At 42.2% G+C, this 21,422-nt stretch overlaps 1 protein-coding gene across 2 annotated transcripts in view; it reads left to right on the top strand.

Annotated features, from left to right (window-relative positions):
• The first annotated feature begins 8,932 nt into the window (after positions 1–8,932).
• Positions 8,933–21,422, top strand: part of Pdss1 (decaprenyl diphosphate synthase subunit 1) — a 42,157-nt gene continuing 29,667 nt past the window's right edge. The window contains exons 1-3 of one of the 2 annotated variants that reach the window (XM_076572553.1): positions 8,933–9,245; positions 14,731–14,795; positions 15,189–15,309. In XM_076572553.1, coding sequence (XP_076428668.1) covers positions 9,108–9,245; positions 14,731–14,795; positions 15,189–15,309 — 324 coding nt within the window. In that variant the 5' untranslated portion in view covers positions 8,933–9,107. The remainder of the gene's footprint in view (positions 9,246–14,730; positions 14,796–15,188; positions 15,310–21,422) is intronic. The other variant, XM_042278005.2, reaches the window with a different exon arrangement.

The raw sequence follows: 21,422 nt of genomic DNA, 5'->3' as shown, positions 1-21,422 counted from the left end.
AATTCCAAAAAGGTAGGCTCTTCCATCTCCAAGCTAATCTGCCCACATCCCAAACTAAAGCTGAAATAGGCAAGTTTTGTGTCAACTATTCTTACTTTTAGAGCTTTGGTAGCAGTTTTTATAGCTGAGGTTATTTTGTTAAAATTGAAAATATGTTATAGCATTTTAGGACTGTAACAATCATGAAATAATCTCAATCAATAAAACATAAGTGAACTTCAATTTTTAAAAGGCAGGCATGCCTGGCACCGTGACTGGCTCTTCCTTTCCAATCCTAGTAGCTTGAATTACTTTGCTTCTTAGCCTTCAAGATTTTGAAAAAAACAAGGAATTAGTAACCTAACAAACCACAGCCTGATGTAATAATTATTGCAATCCCTGACAGAAGCACTCTCCACACACCTCCTAGTTTAATACTTACACCAACCTTGTTAAACTTTACTGCTTGTCCTGGGACCCAGCATTACCAGTGTAGCCCCCAAAACCTACAGCGTCTTTCAGAGAAGTCACAGAAAACCCAACAATTATCTATGGAATTGTCTTTGGAATCCCACTTCTTTTCTAGTTCAGATACCACATCTTGAACTTGTCAAGACTTTGATTCATTTCAACAGCGTGCCTTAATTGCTTACAGATTGCTATATCGCCCACTACCCATGCATGACCTTGGTGAATCTGGATTTGCTGCGTTTTCAGCAGTTTTACAACTTTGTTGTAGAATTATTCTGGCAAAATCATAATTTATCTGTCATTCTGAGGCTTTCACATCATGTTACTTGGCTTTGGGCTAAATCTTTTGTTAAGTTCTCTGGAAATAATTTACAGAAATTTTACTTTGTGCTATCTCAACTTTTCTAGTTCCATTTTTAAAAGCTTAGTTGTAGTGGGGGGTGGAGTGGGGGGGTGGTAGCACACTCCTGTAATTTCAACACCTGGGAGCCCAAGGTAGAAAAATCAGAAGTTTAAGTTCATCTTTTATATGCTGAGAGAGAGAGAGGGAGAGGGAGAGGGAGAGGGAGAGGGAGAGGGAGAGGGAGAGGGAGAGGGAGAGGGAGAGGGAGAGGGAGAGGGAGAGGGAGAGAGAGAGAGAGAGAGAGAGAGAGAGAGATTTTTTTCAGTGCTGAGGATCAAACCCCAGGCCTCCCACATCCTCAGCAAGTGACTTGTCACTGAGCTACATCCTATCCTACATTTTAAAAGCTCAGTACTAGCCTTATTCCAGCAAGAAATGACAGTAGCTGATCATAAGTATGTTACAATGATATTCTTCTACACATATCTTGTTGGTGTCTTAATATGCTAATAGCAGGGAAATTAGTGCAAAATAATTTTACAGGACAGCATATCCACCAACAGTTTTACCTGTGCACAGGCAGTAATGCCCCAGATCTCACCTGGTGGCTGCCATATCAGTGAACCAATGGAACAGAACCAACCACTATGCTTCTGCCACTTACAACCTGGATTAAGTCATCTGTTTCTGAGACAGATAGATCCAAGTCCAAAAGATCTCCAGAATTTTCCCAAGGGTTGAAAAAAAAATCTTGTAATAGTGTTTTAAAAGAGAGTCCTGGTCGAAGAAAATTGCAAGGATAAACCTCTTCCCAAAAGATATTAATATTTCCTCATCAGGAGCGTAACAGTTTGAATCTGAAATGTTTGGGATCCTTTAGGTGGTGGGCCTGATTGGCAGAACAAGTTGCAAGGGGTGGACTTTTGAAGCTTATGATGCAGCCTGTGGTGCTCTCTACTCTGGACTTTCTGGTCCACTGCAATGGGAAGTGACTGTGCCATACCCCCACCCCCCTGCCTATCATGGACTTGAAATTTCTGAAACCGTGAGGCAAGGCAAGCTCTTTTTTTCCATGAGTTGCTTCTGTCAATTATTTTTGTCACAGTGACAAAATTAAGTAATAAAATTAAGAATCAGTATCATCAGCCAGGTGGTGGTGGTGCATGCCTTTAATCCCAGCACTCGGGAGGCAGAGGCAGGCGGATCTCTGTGAGTTCGAGGCCAGCCTGGGCTACAGAGTGAGTTCCAGGAAAGGCGCAAAGCTACACAGAGAAACCCTGTCTCAAAAAAAAAATAACAATAAAATAAAATAAAAGAATCTGTATCACCTAGCTAGAAACCCTGTGACCTGCAACAGCTACCTGTCTGCAAGATATACTGGTGCAAAAGTGGTATAAATGTTATTGGGAGTAACCAACTTTTTTTTTCTACTTTAAGGCCATCCCATAAGACGGAACTCACACTTGACACTGCTAACTGGTCTGGATAAATCATGAGTCTACTGTAATTCTGCTAAAGGAACATAGCAACACAATGAGTTCCAATGACACACTGATGTACCCATAGATAAGAGCCTTGCTCAGCCCTCATCACAGAAACTTCTTCTTACAGTGGGTGGCACAGAGATTCACAGCTGGACAATGTGCAGAGAGTGAGAGACTTTGGAGCTCTCAGTCTTAAGTGGGGTGTCTTTATCACATCCCTTCCCTCAAGACTAAGGGATCTATGTAGAAGAGGAGGTACAAAGATTTTAAGGGTCAGAGGTGGTAGATGACTCCAAGGAGCCAGCATCTTCTAGACAAAACAGGACTGCTGCACATGTGAACTCACAGAGACTGTGTCAGTATGCCTAAGACCTGCACAGGTTCAAACCAGGCAAATGCTCAGCATTGAGAAGGGGAAGTGGACACACAGTCCCACCTCCAACCAATAAGCTATTTGTATTTGATATCTGCTGACATTTGTAGCCATAATTTTTCCTGTGTCCCACCTAGCCCACAGCAGCTTATAAAATAATCATTCAGAGGTTTGATATTAATTACAAACTATTTGGTCTATGGCTCAGGCTTCTTGCTACCTAGTTCTTACAACTTTACCCATTCCTATTAATCTATGTTTTGCCATGTGGCTTTGTGGCATTACCTGTTCCTCTCACATCTTGCTTCTCCTAGTGGCAGCTCGGGGTGTCTCCCCCTATCTCCATCTTTCTTCTGTCTCTCTTGGATTTCCTGCCAGGCTCCATCCTGCCCTACCATAGGCCAATGCAGCTTTATTTATTAACCAATGCGAGCAATACATATTCATAGCATACAGAAAGACATTCCGTAGCAGACATTTGTGTCTTATTTATTTTGTTTTATTTTTTCTGTTTGTCTGCTTTAATTTTCATGGGTTTTGTTGTTTTTCTTGGCTTTTTGTTTTAGAGAGAGAGAAACATACACACACACACACACACACACACACACACACACACACATATATAATAACAAGTTCTTTTTTAAAAAGTTATACAAGAGGGGAGTAGTGACGCATATCTGCAGTCCAAGCACTAGGGAAGTTGAATCAGGGGTTCCAAGTTCCAGGCCAGTCTGACCTTGTCCCAGAAAAATGAACATAATTTAAATATAAGCAAATACTACATTCATTTAAAAATGCTTCCAACTTCTGATAAGGAGTACATTTATTGTAATATATATATGCTGTGGGATGTTCTGTAGGTCCTGTGGGAGCCCATTCTCAGGTTCTTTGTGGCGTTACCCAGCAGGTCCGTATAGAGGATGATTAGGACCATGGGCCTGAGTGCAGGTGTTTGAGATGGTCTGCACTTGGCTGTGCTGGGGGATGGTCTGTATGTCAAGTTGCTCTGATTGGTTAATAAATAAAACCTGATTGGCCGTGGCTAGGCAGGATAAAAGGACAGAAAGGCAGAAGGAGACGCTGCAGCCGCCGCAATGACCAGAGACACTGCAGCCGCTGCCATGACCAGCAGCATGTGAAGACGCCAGTAAGCCACCAGCCACATGGCAAGGTATAGATGTATGGAAATGGATCAATTTAAGATAAAAGCACAGTTAGCAAGATAAGGACAGTTAGCAGGAAGCCTGCCACGGCCATACGGTTTGCAAGCAATATAAGTGTCTGTGTTTACTTGGTTGGGTCTGAGCGGCTGTGGGACTGGTGGGTGACAGAGATTTGTCCTGACTGTGGGCAAGGCGAAAAAATCAAGCTACATTTGGCGCCCCAACGTGGGGCTAAAGAAAAAAAGGGCTAAAAAAAAAAAAAAAAAGGGACTAAAGAAAAAGGACAAATGAACAGGGATAAAGGCCGGTGTTATGAAAAATAAATAAATAAATACTAAAGACAAAGTCCCTTAACCAAGAGGCGCTCCAATAAAGTGTGATCTGAGAAGAATCCTCGCGTGGTGGTAAAGAGGATTCAGAACTCAACACACGGAGCGGTGACGTCGGTAAGTTCTCCAGGAACGGTGACGTCGGTAAACGCCCCACAGTTCCTAATTCTCTCTCTCAAATGAGCGGCAGCCGCCGGTTTGAGTTACTGGCGGGTTCCTGGGGCTTGGAAGAGAGAGGAAAAAGAACATAGACAGTTATATAAAGAAATAGAAAGTTTAAAAAAATAAAGTCGTTAAAGAGAAAGTAAAAGTAATATAAAAAATAAGCCATGTAAAGATGGATATCACACAAAGAGTTTGGATTATATTGTCTTTGGGATTTTTAACTGCAGAAAAACATTTGATTGTAAAAGATGTTGAGTTAAACCAATATGTATATATTAAAGATATCTTGACTTTAAAATTTGGATATAAGGATGTGTTACTTTGGAAAGGAGACTCTGCTTTTATCTCTACAGAAAGCCAGAGGCTATGGATTTTTTCCAGATTGAGATACATCAGGTTTGACCAGCCAAGACCACCTGAAAGGTCTCCAATGACACCATGGCCCAGATGATCCAACATCCAGAATCGTTTCAAGGCAACTGGCTCAGACGATACGGTCTCACGGACTACTCCATGATCCTAAAATTTTCTTTGCATCCCCATAAGATACAGCGCCCCCCTCCAGCAGGAAGTAGTTAAGAGAAGCTACGCCCAAATTCCCAAATATACCAAGCTGACTTTGGAGATGTGTAAAAGTTAAAACCTTCCTTTTTTTTAAAAAAAAAAAGAAAGGGGAAGTGCTGTGGGATGTTCTGTAGGTCCTGTGGGAGCCCATTCTCAGGTTCTTTGTGGCGTTACCCAGCAGGTCCGTATAGAGGATGATTAGGACCATGGGCCTGAGTGCAGGTGTTTGAGATGGTCTGCACTTGGCTGTGCTGGGGGATGGTCTGTATGTCAAGTTGCTCTGATTGGTTAATAAATAAAACCTGATCGGCCGTGGCTAGGCAGGATAAAAGGACAGAAAGGCAGAAGGAGACGCTGCAGCCGCCGCAATGACCAGAGAGGCTGCAGCCGCCGCCATGACCAGAGACACTGCAGCCGCCGCCATGACCAGAGACGCTGCAGCCGCCGCCATGACCAGCAGCATGTGAAGACGCCAGTAAGCCACCAGCCACATGGCAAGGTATAGATGTATGGAAATGGATCAATTTAAGATAAAAGCACAGTTAGCAAGATAAGGACAGTTAGCAGGAAGCCTGCCACGGCCATACGGTTTGCAAGCAATATAAGTGTCTGTGTTTACTTGGTTGGGTCTGAGCGGCTGTGGGACTGGTGGGTGACAGAGATTTGTCCTGACTGTGGGCAAGGCGAAAAAATCAAGCTACATATATATATAAAGAAAAGTAATCAGATAAAAATATGTACCATTAAAATGGATCATGCTAACATTTTAATGTATTTCAAGCCATTCCATTATATCTCTTCGTAGATGAATGTAAAAATGACATCAGAAGTGAGGCATTAGCATTTTTTAGGCAGAGGGATGTTGATAATTCATTGATCTTTTACCTAATAACATTTGAATGTTTCATGGAGTGCTTGAACCAAGACATATACGTAATGTTATGTAGTATTATGTTTATAATCTTTCTTTGGCTATCAGACCTACGAGCATATTTCAGCACTATCATCAATATGACAACAAAATGTCTAGAAGTATAACCAACCCTCCAAAACTAAAAATTACAATTTTGAAAATATTTTCATCACATATTGCACTCATTTTTACCCAGCAGTACTGGTTGCTTGTACAAGTGCACTGACAAAAGGCCAAAGTTGTTTCTAGATTGTGCACAAGACCCCACAATCCTACAAACATAAGGAGTCAGTTATAGACAATACAAGCATAGGGAGGCTCAAGAAACTTACTATACCCCCCAAACGCTGGCTTTTAGGAAGAAATATACCATCTGCAAATTTGCGAATCCTATTTTTTCTTGTTCTGCACCACCACATTTGCATTTAAAACTGTTAGCCCTAAAGCTAAACACATTATTTTCATATTTCATGTTAGGTTTATATGTTATAGACCCCAATTCAGTTCACAGCACTTGTGTCCTACGGCTCCCAAACACCTGCTCCAGGATCTACTACCCTCTCCTGACTGGCCTAGTTGGGTCAAAGGAATCATCTATGAATTCTGCATGTCCTATTGGTAGATTATTGGTAGTTAGAGTTTAGCTACACAATAGTGTCGGAGGCCTTAAATGACTTCACCTCTATTCCCTAGTTAATTTTGCGTCTCTCATACTACAACTTTGTGAGAGTTTGTGTTTGTATTAGGGCTGAGGATCCAACCCCAGACCTTGCCCAAACTAGGAAAGTGCTCTTTCTCTTATATCACAACTTTTTAAGAGCCAGGGCTTTTCTTTTAATCTGACTAACTAATCTCTACACGAAAAATAGAATTATGGATTGCTATCCTTCCCCCTGTGGCTTTATTCCTGTTTCCCTAATGAGAAAAAATGGCCAATAATAATATACTACCGGTTAGAGCATTGTCAAAATAACAATGAAAGTGTTTATTGCTACATTCTTCTTTTTTTAAAATTTATTCTTCTCTCATTTATTACATCCTGACTGTGGTTTCTCCTCCTTCCTCTCCTCTCACCCCCCCCCCACATACACACACTTACCTTCTCTCCCAGATCCACTCCTCCTCATTTCCCTTCAGACAAGGGTAGGCCTCCCAGGGATATCAACGAAACATGGAATATCAAGTTATAATAAAACTAGTCACATCCACTCATATTAAGGCTGGACTAGGCAACCTACTAGGAGGAACCAGTTCCCAAAAGTAGGCAAAACAGTCAGAGACAGCCCCTGCTCCCACTTTTGGGAGTCCCACAGGAACACCAAACTACACAACCATAACATATGCAGAGGATGTAGGTCAGACCCAGGCAGGCTCTGTGATTGAGTCTCTGTGAGCCCCTGAGAGCGCTGGTTGTGGTAGAATATTTTAAGGTGTGTTACTTTTATGTTGCATTTGTTTAACGCTGTGAAGCTGTGTTACTGTGCCTGTCTAAAACACTTGATGGCCTAATAAAGAACTGGCCAATATCAAGGCAGGAGAAAGGATAGGCGGGGCTGTCAGGCAGAGAGAATGAATAGAAGGAGAAAACTGGGAGGAGAGATCTAAGATCTAGGAGCCAGAAAAGGAGGAGGAATCTGGGGGCCAGCCACCCAGTTACAGTGCAAGCCACAGAGTAGGAGTTAAGATTTACAGAAGAGATTGGGAAAACCCCAGAGGCAAAGGTAGACAGGATAATTTAAGATAAGGAAAGCTGGCTAGAAACTAAGCCAAGCTAAGACCAGGCATTCATAAGTAATAATAAGACTCCATGTGCGATTTATTTGGGAGCTGGGTGGTGGGCCCCCAAAAAAGAGCAAAAACAAACAACAGCTGGTTAGTTGATTCTGTGGGCAGTTTTCTTGTGGTGTCTTGACCCCTCTGGCTCCTACAATCCTTCCTCGCCCTCTTCTGCAGGATTTCCAGAGCTCTGCCTAATATTTTGCTAAGGGTCTCTTTATTGCCACACACACACCCTTTTTTTTGGGGGGGGGGTTGGTTTTCGAGACAGGGTTTCACTGTGTAGCTTTGGTGCCTGTCCTGGGTCTCACTCTGTAGACCAGGCTGGCCTCGAACTCACAGAGATCCACCTGGCTCTGCCTCGAGAGAGCTGGGATTAAAGGTGTGCACCACTCGGCAGTATTGCCACACTCTTATCTTGACAAAATCTACCTTTTGGATTATTTAATTCACTCACTCATTCATTAACTCACTCATTCATTCACTCACTCACTCACTCACTCATTCATTCATTCATTCATTCATTTTGTGGTATTGGGATGAAATACAGGTTGTGTGCATGCTGGGAAGACACTGTAATACTTCTAGACAGTCAACTTTTTCCCTTTTTCTTTGACAATTTCATACGTGTATAACCTCATTTTAAACAGAAACCTAATATGAAAATAATGTGTTCAACTTTAGGGTTGACATTCTTTTAAGTGTGGCACAAAACAAGAAAAAACTATAATTCAGAAAAGTGCAACTGTTTTATTTCTTCCTAAGAGTCAACATGGGGACACAGAAAGTTTCTTCAGTTCCCTTGGTGTTTGCATTGCCTTTCACTGACTCCCGTGTAAGATTATGGGGGATAATTATGAGCATGTATAATCATTCCATCAAAGTGTTGTTGGGCATGGCGGGGAGTGTTGTTAACCTCAGCACCAGAAGGCTGAGGTAGAAGGATGGTGAGTTTGAACCCAACCTGATCTACATGAAGCCTATCCAATGTCGTCTACACGGCGAGTCCGTATTAAAAACAAACAACAACAACAAAAACCTTTTTCATTACACCCAACAGTGGGTCTCACATATCCAGGTGTGGACAAAACTGTCCAACTATACATCTCTTTCAGAACAGAGTCCAAAAGCCGGAGGAGGCCAACTTAGCTTCTGTTTCACAATAACCCTCAGGGTAGACTAATTACACAAAGTTGGCACTTCCGAGACCAAGTGCAAAAGTTGTCTGGGAACTTGGCAAGTCCCACGCGCGCGCGGAGCGCTGCGGAAACCGTAGCCTCGGGGTGAGCCGGGACCGGAACCCGATCTCTGCACACTTTGTCGCGCGTAGGACAACAATTAGGACGCACATTTCTGGTTAAAGGCGGACGCGGCTACGGGCCGAGGCGAGCGGCTTCGAGAAGAGTCCAGCCGAGCGGGCGACCGCGCAGCGGGACTAGAAGGGAGCAAGGTGCGGCCGCAGGCTTCCGGTACCCAGCTTCCGGCTCCGGGTCCGGGCCTGGGGCAGAGGCGGAGCCACCGCCCGCCGCGACTTTCAGACTCGCACTATGGCTACGCGCTGGTGGTGCGGGTGGTGCTGGCGGCGGGGCTGCTCCTGGAGGCCGGCGGCCGGGAGCCCGCGGCCGGAACGCCCTGGCTGTGCGGGGCCGCTCGGGACGCGCGCCGCCTCGGACACCCGCGCGCAGGTGAGGCCGGGACGTGCGCGCTGCCCGTGGCGTAGAGGTCACCGTGCCAATGACAGCCGGCGACCGAATGAATGGGAGGACGCGCACGTGCACCGGGGCCTGGGCCGCTGTGTCCCCTGGGGGGGATGCCGGGGGAGCGGGGCTAGTCGCGGGGCCCGAAGTGCGGAGCAGCTGCCCGGGCACCCAGGGGACACGGGGGCAAAGGTAGGGGGAACGGCGGAGCGCAGCCCTGTTAATCATAGAGACCGGGGTGTGTCGGGACGACGCAGTTCCTCCCGCCAGGCAACCAGAGGCAAGGGGACCTCTGCTCGCAATTTCGGATCCGGTTAGCCTCGGAATTCCGAAGGGGTGTGAGGCGACGAAAGGCTGATGCTAACGGGGGTGGACCTGACTTCAGTGCTGCAGGTGCTTAGGAGGCAAAGCACACCTGAAAGGCGCTGGAAGGACACTAAGAAGGAGACGGACGAGCTGGAGGGTGGCATGAGAGACCTATGACTTCGTTGACGTAAAATCATTCTCTGAGTCTAAGAGTGATTCCTTGAAATCCTCCCCTAATGCATTTGGCCCCAGTTTCACTTTTTTCTCCCGGTCAGATAGATTAGCACTGTAAATGGCTCTCTGGTTCTGTGTGAATGGGGTCAGCCCGTGCCATTGGCATTACCGGGCAACATCCTCAGGCTGACTTTTGAAGTTACGGGTTTTTCCACTTTGGGTTTTGGAGGCCATTCCAGCCGCACAGCATTTGGATGAGGGTTCACTTTTCATCTGCAAAGAACCCACCCCTTAAATTCGGGCTTGTGATTTTAGTAAGATCTGTTATGCTTCATTTGTCAATATGTTTATCAAACACTACCAATATGAAATGTGTAGCATTTATAAATGTCTGCTTTGTACTAAAGTGAATGCATGTAACAAATTACCCAAAAAAGAATTTGGCGAGAAAAATGCAAACCGGTTTAAATAGAAAGGATGATATATAAGAGAAAGAGGGCATATAGGGAGAGTTTGGGTCTTGGTTTTGATCGCCATAGATGCAGACATGTTTTGAAGAGTGGCACCCACCACAAGATGCCACTGGATCTTAGCTGTTTCTGAGAGAGAGAGAGAGAGAGAGAGAGAGAGAGAGAGAGAGAGAGAGAGAGAGAGAGAGAGAGAGAGAGAGAGAATATGAGAGTGAGAATGAGATGATCATCAGGAAACCTCATCCATGGAAGGGTGCTTTTCTGGAAAGAATCTGTCATTGGCTTCCATATCTGTCTCCTTGAGCAAAAGGAGAGAGCCTAACTGATGGTGCCAACATGTTCATGTGTTAATATTTTCCACTACAAATAGTTTAGAATTCAGCTGTCTGCTTCAGGCATGAATGCTTTAGTTACTTCTGATCACTCAAGGACTACAGACCTTAACAAAGAGCAACAATAATTAAGCCAACTTTAACTCTCCACCCTAGTGCAGTGCTGGGATTTCAGACCTGAGTGACCACACCCAACTTTGTCTTTGATTCATACTGAACATGTTCTCTTATTTTAAAAAGTCAATTCTTAGCTAGGCCTGTAATGACAGCACTTGGCAGATAGGTGGAAGAATCAGGAGTTCAAGGTAATCCTTAACTACCTGGTGAGTTCAGTGCCAAACTGAGATACATGAGACTTTAACAAACAAACAAAAAAAAGAAGTAGATCTTAAGGGACAGAGTTGACTTTCAAAGAGAGTGATAGAAAAGAGGGAATAGAATTGGAAAAGGAAAATTTGTTTTCATTGATATCATCAGTGATCCACAGAACTGGTTGCACAGCCTCATTTTAATAAATACTATGATTCTCTCCCTGTGGAAATGCTGCCCTGAGGTAGCTCTGAGTAGAATACAGACTACAATTTGATTGAACAGATACTGTCTTAAATCTTTGTTGTGGAGCTGAGGGAGTAATTGAATAAATACTATCTTAAATTTTTCTGTGGAGCTAAGAGTTGTAGTTCAGTAGTAGGGACAATCCTTTCTACACTGTGAATATGTATTATTACTGTGGAACAATCCTTTTCTAGACTATGAGTATGTATTACTCTCCTTGGTTAATAAAATGCTGACAGTTTGTAGCTGGGCAGGAAGTTAGGTGGGAAGGCCAAACTGAGAATGATGGGAAGAAGGAGGATGGAGTCAGGAGTCACCAGTCAGATGCAGAGGGAGCAGGAGATGAATGTGCCATGCTAATAAAGGTACCGTGCCGACATGTGGCAGAGGGTAAATAAGGAATATGGGTTAACTTAAAATGTAAGAGCTAGTTTGTAATAAGCCTGAGTATTTATAATTCATATTCAGCCTCTGAGTTGGTTATTTGGGACCAGGTGGTCGGGACAGGAAACATCTATTTACAGTAGAACACTTGTCTTACATTGACAAAGTTCTGGGTTGAGCCCCAGTACTGCAAAGTAAATAAAAATAAATGTATGCTGTATATTGTATCCTCAGCTGAGTAGTTTACAATACTCTCCTCTCTAAGATTCAGCATCTTTCTGTGAGTAATTGTGGATAGGAAGATGTCACAAAGTAACCCCGCCAGAAATTTTTGTTATTTACACAAGCTCTGTCCTCTAAAGACTATACAACTAACAGTCTTTAAGCTACCTATTGGCAAAGGATACCCTGCATTAATCATGCAATTTTAACATTTTATACCAGTTTAGAGGAATGTCTTTAGGTCTTAAACTGAATCATTGTAACTCTGCCATCAAGATGTCACTCGCTAGGCAGAATGATGCTTGTGCTGCATATAGCACATAACCAGCTTGTGCAGCATATCAAAACCTCTATCCCAGAAGGGGGGGGCGGTGGGGGCTGTTCTATAATGATGAAATCGAGAGAGAGCTATTGCTATGTTTTGGGGACATTACAGTTACCTGTAGGTCATAAATACTCTTCACGACTTAGATATAATGAATAGCTAGAATGCTGTAGTGGAAACAACAGACCTCAGTTTTCTTGGCTACTGCTTGGCTAAGTCAGCATTTTCTGTTCTTTTAATATAGGTAAAGCAATATATGTTCATTCAAGCAAAATCAGAAAATAAATACCCAATATAAGTAACTAAAGCAAGACCCCCACACACAACACACATACACACAACCTTGTTTGGTTCAGAATAACTGCTTTAAACACTGACTTAGATGTTTCTAAACCCTCTTCTGTGTCTGTGCTTACACAGAGGTTTTTGATGAGATGACATTGCATACAGTTCTGATGTTACTTCTTATAACTGTGGTCATGCTTGTAAGTCAGTTCTTCAGGCTTGACTTTTCTGGAATCTAAGTTTTCTAACTTGAAAAATGAGTGGGCTGATTAGGTAACTCTGGGTAAAGGTGTCCAGTTGCCAAGCCTGACCACCTGAGTTTGATCCTCTTGGTGGAAGGAGAGAAGTTACTCCCTCAAGTTGTCTTCTGACCTCCACACATCTGCCATGGCATGTGCATATGCACACACAGATTTACACACAAGATAAATGAATAAATGTAACTTTAAAAAGGTGGTTGTGGCCAGGTGTGGATATGCCTTTAATCTCAGCAAACCTGTGAGTTCAAGGCCAGCCTGGGATACATAGTGAGACCCTGTATTGAAATAAACAAAACAGTAGCTGTGAGGCTCTGTGGGGGAAAAATGGCTTTAAAACGTAAGACTTTAAGAAGCACACATGTTTTATTTTCACATTCATTCTTTTTGTCAAGAAGCTTTCTTCACACACTTTGTATAAAAGCCTTTACCAGATTAGATTAGTAAATAGTTAATAGTTTTAAAAATGCTGTTATCCTGTCATTAAGAATAGTAATATATGGGGCTAGAGAGATGGCTCAGTGCTTAAGAGCACTCACCACTATTCCAAAGGGCCTGGGTTCAATTCCCAGCATCCACATGGCCTGTAACTCCAGTTCTAAAGGGTTCCAAGGACTTCCAACACCCTCTTCTGGCCTCCTCAGCACTGCACATGTGTGGTGCATAGACTCACTGGGAGAAGTTGGCCAAGTTGCCTCCTGATTAATTCCAGGAGAACCAAAGTGGGAAACTAGGAACTCAAGGCAGCTGAGCACTTGAATGTAATGTGCACGACAAGGTTCGTTTTTATTATCGTAGCTCCTTTGATAACAGTTAGGCGTTTACAGTTCAGAAGAGAAGCCTGCTTCACAGCCCAGCATGTTCAGAGTTATATAAAACATAACCTTTGACTTCAGAAAAACAATGTCTGAGGTATGGGAACATCATTGACCCTAACTATTCTCTGGAAATTGAGGAAGTCCTCGGGCATTTATTTGTTGGGAAATACCAACATCAGATGTTCTATGCCTGTGACACAAATTTATTATATCCCTATATAACCTTGTAAACTGTAATACATACATGCAGACTAAACACTCACATAAGATAAAAATAAATCTCAAAAAAAATCTTTAAAGAATAGTAATATTGTTAGACTCAGTATTTGTTACCATCTCTGAATTGTTTAGAGGTGGTCTACTATAATTCTTTGAAATTCTCTCTGAGTCTTTCTAAGTATCCCAGGCTGACCTTGAACTTGTGGTCCACATGCTCCCCCGGCCTCCAAGTGTTTGGTTTACAGGTGTACCCTTCCATGCCCGGGTGATTGCTGGATCTTTGATTATATATCAAAATGCCCCTGAGGTTGGTGGTGGTTTGTCTGTGTTGTGCAAAACACATATTCTACCATTAGGCTGTACTCCCAGTCCATTTGTTTATTAAACATTACTTACCCAGAAGCACTATATCCAAATATGTGTAATAACAATAACTTAACATAGGCAGCTTTTGTGTAAATGTCAATTCCTTCCGTAATGTTAAAATCTTTTCCTAACCATCCCCCATTAGCTTTTGGCATCTGTGTGTTTTGAGAATTTAAAAGATACCCCAGTGTTCCCTGTTCTGTGATCAGGCTTAGTTAAACGGAAGGAATTGTTTTGCTGCTACTCTTCTGGTTTAGGAATAAATATGGACCCAGCTTTTAGAAGAATGATGTTTTGTTGCAGAGGATTTTTTTTTTTTATTTTCTGCTTTTTGTTTTGTTTTGTCAGTGCCTACAGCCTCTTGAGAACTAGCTAACTATTCTACTGAGCATTCCCTAGCTCTTTTTTTTTTTTTTGTAGGGTCTCATTAAAAGTTGCTCAGGATGACCTTGAACTCACTGTTGTCCAGACCAACCTTGAACTTGAGATCCTCCTTCCTCAGCTTCCTAAGTAGCTGGGATTACAAGCCTGCAACACCAGGACTGACTCCTGCTTTCATCTGATTCCTATGTTCTGCTAGGACATGCATTACCTTCGTAATCCAGGAAGGGAACTTCTAACTGCCCTTTTTCTCTTAAGGCTTACAACCTCTTATAAATGGCTGACTAAACGATCACAGTTGTTGTGAGTTATGGGAATAGTTATTATGAACCCATTTTAGAGGAATATTCTTATCATTTTTTATGCTTTTGTTTTACAGATGCCCTATTTTAGCCTAGTGAAGACTTTAACACCTGCCTTCCCAAATGTGCATAGTATATCACAGTAAGTTTATAATTCATATTAGAGCTACAAAGAGCATCACTGCTAGGAAACTTCTAATTTTTCTTAGCCAACAGATTAATATGTTTAAGTAAAAGCCATGATAGTTTGCTTTATATGATCTCTGCCATTTCAAAAAATATGAATATAGTAAAATTTGAGTTCTACTCAGAATACAATGAACATAATGTAGTCTTTCTCTTTTGGCTCTCGAGGTCCTGTTCATTAAAATGACCTATTAATGTATTGTTTAGCAAGATGAGAATTCTGTGTGTTTCTAAATTATGATGACCTTTTCAGATTCATGTTTGATTTCTTCTAGCAAGTCCACCATATGAATATGCATGTGTATATAATACTTAAAAATGGAGTCATGTGCATTTTCACTCACCTCAGGTTTCATCAAAGGACACCAGCAGTGTGCTGTTGTAGTCAAATACAGAGTGGTGAGAAATATGCTGATCCTTTTAAACTGGGCTGGAGAGACTTGAAAGGTCTGTATGAAGACATTAGAAAGGTAAGTGTTTTATGTTACTGAAACCTAGTAACATTTTAGATTACAAGCAAACCATACAGCCATTTCATGGTGGCTCACACTTATAATCCCAGCACTTGGGAAGCTGAGGCAGGAGGACCACTGCAAGTTCAGTTTTATTCAGGGTAACATGGTGAGTTCCAAGCTAGGCTAGGCTTCTTCTATATGAGACCCTATATCAAATAACAAGCAAATGAAAAAAAAAATTATGCCATTGCCCACTCAGTTTGCATCTGTCAGGTTTCAAATGTTACCTCAGCAACAACTATGTGCAGCCTGGTGCTGGGGAGTATGGAAAATGCAGTCCATGTTACTGTGTAGAAAGATATTGCAGAGTTAGAGAACTTAAGAAAATAGGTATAGGAAGCACATGCTTGTTCAGTGAGCCACTAACCTTCCTTCTTTATGTGTGTGTATAAAGTGACTTCAGTGACTATCCGCAGTATCTAATTCTGAATGCCATTGCTAAGCTACTCCAAATATGACTTTCTTCATTCAACTCATCATGTGAAATATCATGTGGATTTTCTAACCCTTTTCAAGTGTGTGAATTGGATTATGGCAAGCCTATCCTCCTAGGCCTCTCATGTCAGATGCCAAAGCAAACCATGACCTTAGTCCATTGCCTGGCCTCTGTCCATAGGCTGCTAACACTGGTGTGAATTACGCAGTGAAAGAGAATGTTCAAGTGGGGCTGCAGAGGTGGCTGCAAGCATAAGGACCTAGGTTTGAGCCCCCACACCACATAAAAAGCTGGGCGTAGCGGCCCACATTTGTCATAGTAGTGATGGATGGAGAAAGCTATATCCGTGGGACTCGCTGGCCAGCCAGCCTACCCTGCATGGTGTGCTCCAGGCTAGTAAGAGACTGTCTCAAAAATGGAAAGGCGAATGACACCCAAAGTTGTTGTCGGGTGTGCATACACAAATTTAAAAAGAAATAAATGAGTAAAATCCTGCTTTAAAATATTCATACACCATTCATCATCTTTTCTCAAAGATTCTGGCCTAATGCCTTAAAACAGTATAGCAGTGTCCTGGAGAACTTTGCACATGCTAGGCAAATGTTCTACCACTGAGCCGTATCCCAAGGCCTAGAGTAGTTTTTCATTTTGAGACAGAGGCTCACTGTGTAGTCCAAACTGGCCTTGAAATCGTGACCCTCCTGCTTCTGCCTTCGGAATGCTCAGATTAGAGCTTTCATCTTTTGTTTGCTTACTTATTGAATTAAGGTAAGCTGTCACTGACACCACTAGGCAGACCTTTAACTTCCTGTGTATCAGGGTGGCCTTATACTCACCATCCTTCTGCCCCAAAATGCTGGGATTATTGACATGTAATGCCACACCCGCCCACTCTCCTTTTCAGGACTGCCCTAACCTTGTGTCTGCCCCCTTCCTTTCCATCACGGTATTCTGAACCCTCTGGTTCACTCTTGCCCCTTCGCATTGCCCCACCACTGCCCGTGTCTTCCTTTCCAGGTCATGGGAGCTTCTTCTTACTGAGTGCAGTGGATGCTTTCTGCTTTCTTCTGCCTTTATGTACTTCAACACTGGACACTAGTTACCATTTTCCTTCCTGGAAAGAAACTGTTCCTTTAGCTTCCATGTTTTCCTGAGTCACTCAGTCTTTAGGCCATCCTCAGTTTATTTGTGTGTTCCTCTTTCATCTCTTCTACTAGACCCCTTTAACTGTGCTGTTGTTTGGAATTCTGACACGCACACGCATGCCCTCATATTCTCTATATATTCATTTCCATTTTTAATGCCCCAAATGTCTCTACTCCAGATTGAATCGTCTCTTCTAAACATATATAGCTAACTACTTAGCAGATTACTCCATGAAGTATCCATGACTATATCTAACTTAATATGTCTGGAATGCTCTTCTCATCCCATATGTAATTCAGTTTTTTTGCTTCTGATATCCCGATTATGGGAGGGATGAGAAGAATCCTTGGAGCCTTCTTATCCTTTCCTTCCATGACCTTCTAGTCTATGTCTTGCCTTCAGATCTCGTCAGGCTCCAGGCCACTCTTATCTCCTCCCTTCTCTCTCACTTTTAATCTCCCCTTAGCCTGAGCCAGCCTTTCCTTGCGCTCCCAGAGTAGCTTTCTTTACCTCAGGTGATGCTACCCATTATACTGTAGCGTATTAACTGTAGTTAGTGATCTGCTCATCCCTATCTGGACTCTGGGCTCCATGTGGGCAAGGGTTGTTGTGCTTATCTTTGTGACTGTGGCTTTATCTCTGCACTAGCAAATTAGTAATTATGCTCCTTAGTTTGGTGTGGCTCTGATTAAAGCTGTATGTTCCTTGAGTGGCAGATACAACAAGTACACAACCATGGAGAGCCCTCTCTGTTTTTCACAAATCAAACTCAGCCAATGTTTCTTGACGCTCATCTCCATGCAATATTCACATTTTCTGCCCTACACTAATCTCTTCCTTTTTCTGGACTTTTGATAAATTACCAATGTGTTACCCACTGAATCAATATTTATTTATTTTGTTTTTGTTTTTGTTTTGAGGCAGGGTCTTGCTTGTCCTTGAACTCATAGCCATCCTTCTTCAGCCTCCCAAGGGTTAGAATTATAGAGTTATAAGCATGCATCATCATATACAACTTATTTCATCCCTATGTTTTATTGAATATTGTTTGTAAAAAAATTGGCATTATTATATTTTCATACATGTGTATAATCTGCATTGCTCATATCTTTACTTGTCTTCCCCCTTCCACTCAGCTCTACTCTCTGTCTCCCCCAAAATTTTATATATTCTTTTTTCCAAATACATCATTAATTTGGGCCATATTCATTTTATTCCTTTCTCCTTTCTCTTCCTTCTTCCTACTGTTCTAAATAGTTTCATATGTTTATTTTTTAAAAATTAGGATTCACATGAGAGAAAATATGATCTTTGTCTTTCTGAATCTGGCTTATTTCATTTCATAAGGTGATCACAGTTGTATCTATGTTCTACCAAATAACATAATTTCATTCTTTAAGGCTGAATAGAACTCCATAGTGTGTGTATATTTATATATATATATAATCACCTTCCCTTGGTTCGTTCTTCTCTTGATGGACACAAAGCCTAGTTCCATAACTTGACTGTTGTGAATGGTGTTGCAGTAACATGGACATAAAGTATCTCTGTGTATGTTGACTTAGAGTTCTTTAGGTATATATCCAGGAGCCCTATGACTGGATCACATGGAAGTTTGACTTGTAGATTGTTTGTTTGTTTGTTTGTTTTGGGGGGTACTTTCATACTATTTTCTATAGTAGTTAGACAACTTTACATTCCTACCAACAGTGTGTGGATTATGCATACAAACACACATCCTCACAAGCATTTGTTATTTGTTAGCTATTCTGACTAGGGTGGAGTGGATCCTCAAAGCAGTTTTAGTTTGCATTTCCCTGAGAGCTAAGGATGTTGAATTCTTTTTCATATATTTTTGGCCCTTTGTCGTCTGTGTATTCATTTGCGTTGTCTGGGTGTTTGATATTTTGAGTTCTTTTTATGTGCTGCATATTAATCCTCTGTCAGATCTATAGCTAGTGAACTTTCCTTCCATTCTGTAGGCTGTCTTTTCACTCATTTGTTTCCTATGGTGTGCAGCTTTTTAATTTGATGCAATCCCGTATTTCAGTTCTTGATATCATTTTCCAAGTAACAAGTCCTAACGAGAGTCTTTATGTCTGTATCTTGAAGTATTTTCTGTATATTTTCAATTTTGCAGTTTCAGGTTTTACATTAAGATGTTTGATCCATTGGTTGACTTTTGTGGGGAGTAAAAATCAGGGATCTAGTTTTATCCTTCTACACATGTATATCCATTGTCCCAGCACTATTTGTTGAAGGTGTTTTTATTTTCCAATATGTGTTTTTGGCGTTTTTGTTAAAAATTAGGTATCTGTAGCATTGTGGGTTTGATTCTGGATTCTTTATTCCACTTATCTAAGTGTCTATTTTTGTGCCAAGTGCCGTAATTTGTTACTGTGGCTCTGTTGTGTAGTTTGAGATCATTGTTCTTAACTCAGGATTGCTTTGACTCTCTGAGATCTTTTGTGCTTATGTACGAATTTTAAGGTTGTTTTTCTACTTCCATTAAAAATGTCATTAGAGGACCGGTGAGTTAGGGCACTTGCAGCCAAGCTTGGCAACCTGACTTGTTGGATTCTCCCAGGAACTACTTGGTGGAAGGAAAAAACCAACTCCTACAGGCTGACCTTTAGCACACATTTATTATGGCATGCATGTGCATGCTCAGTACTCATTAAATACATAAACCAATATAATTATAAAAATGGATGTCATTAGAATTTTGAGCACAATTGCTTTGAATCTATAGATAACTTTTCATATATAGCCATTTTCACTATCCATAAATGATTCTTCCATCTTCTAGTGTCTATTTTATTGCTATGAAACTTTCACTGTAGAGGTCTTTCCCTCCCTTGGTCAGGTTTATTACTGTGTTGAAAGTGTTTTATCATTTCTGAGTTGTCTTAAGGGTCTTGTATATAGGATCATGTGAACTATAGGGATAATTTGGCTTTTTCCTTTTCAATTTGTGTCCCTTTTATTTTTCTCAAATTACTTATCTAGCTAAGACTTCAAACACTGTGTTGAATAAGGATGGGGAAAGTGAATACCCTTGTCTCTTCTACCTTTAGAAGGATCGTTTTTGAGTTGTTCCCTATTTGAGTAATGTTAGTGACTATTTCTGTTTTGTAAACATTATATTGATGTATGTTCCTTCTATTCCTAATTTCTTTGGGGCTTTAAAAATATTCTATATATTTCTTTTATTTCATAATCATATATTTAAAGATTTCAAAATAAAGGCATATAAAGCACATTTTGTTGCATTGCTGGGAAGGATCAATTATCCCTTCTCCTCCTCATTTTAAGTCCAGAAGGAGCTCGAAGCATACCATCTCATAATAGGGTAAAATATGATGGTGTATCATAAACATGTCCCATTGGCAAAAGCTGCTATCCAAACATTTTTTAACTTTCTTTTTTATTTATTCTTTGTGTCTTTCACAACATGCACCCCATCCCACCCATCCTCTATCCCCTTGTATCATCCGCCCTCTGCCACTGCAACTCCCCCCCCCAAAATTAAAAAAGAAAAAAAATTAAGATGAAAAAGGAAAAAAAAGAGAAGAAAAAAAGAAAGGAAGAAAGGGAAAATCTTGTCATGGAAGCTACAGTGTGACACAGTGAGTTATGCAGTAGGCTCCTTTATCCATACATCTTTATATGCAGGCATTCATTGCAAAGAATCATTGGTGTGGATCGAGGCCCTGATCTCTGCTACACTATCGACACTGTGCCCTCACTGGGACTCTTCCTGGACATCCCATTGCTGCCTTGTGTCGTGGAGATCTGCAGTCCTGGGTCCACAAGACTTAGCCCCACCCAGACCTGTGCTCCAGCAGATCACAGATGGGGTGGATATTGGAGTGGGCCAACACTTAACCCTGGTTCTGGGCCTGGGTAATTGCAGGGTTGGTCAACCCACCAGCTCTCCCCTGTCCTCACTACCATGGTAAGCTCTCCAGCTTTGCCCTGGCGAGTTTACCCCTTGCAGGTGGGGTCATTTCTCCTGCTTTCTTGTCTTCACAGTCGTTTCTCCCACACCTACACTTCTGGGCCAGCTCTACTGTGTGGCCCAGTTGAGGTATGGGGGCCACTCATCCAAGTGCCATAGCTGATGAAGGGAAGGGACAGCTCTCCCACCTGAGAGGGGGGAGAAGGGGGTGGTCCTCTCCCCTGCCCCTGCGCCACATGACGATGAGTAGTGGGGACAGCTCTCTCATGCTTACAGCTTCAGGGCTGGCTCACCCATACCTTCACCGACAGGGTTGGCTCTATTGTGCTTTCCCTGGCGAGGTGCAGGGCTGCTCTCCCCAGGGTTGCTGCTGGTTGGAAGCAGGACCAGTTCACCCACCTGCCTCAGGCATCGGTGGGGGGAGGGCATCTCTTCCCTGCCCATGCCACCATATGGCAGATGAAGGACTGGGCCAGGTCTCCTACGAGCGTGTTCGCAGGGCCAGCTCACCTGTACCCTTGTCAA

The sequence above is a fragment of the Peromyscus maniculatus genome, chromosome 5 (genome assembly GCF_049852395.1).
Source record: "Peromyscus maniculatus bairdii isolate BWxNUB_F1_BW_parent chromosome 5, HU_Pman_BW_mat_3.1, whole genome shotgun sequence".
In the NCBI taxonomy this organism is placed as follows: domain Eukaryota; kingdom Metazoa; phylum Chordata; class Mammalia; order Rodentia; family Cricetidae; genus Peromyscus; species Peromyscus maniculatus.
The sequence above is the reverse complement of the archived record's forward strand: the minus strand, read 5'-3'. Positions and strand labels throughout refer to the sequence as shown.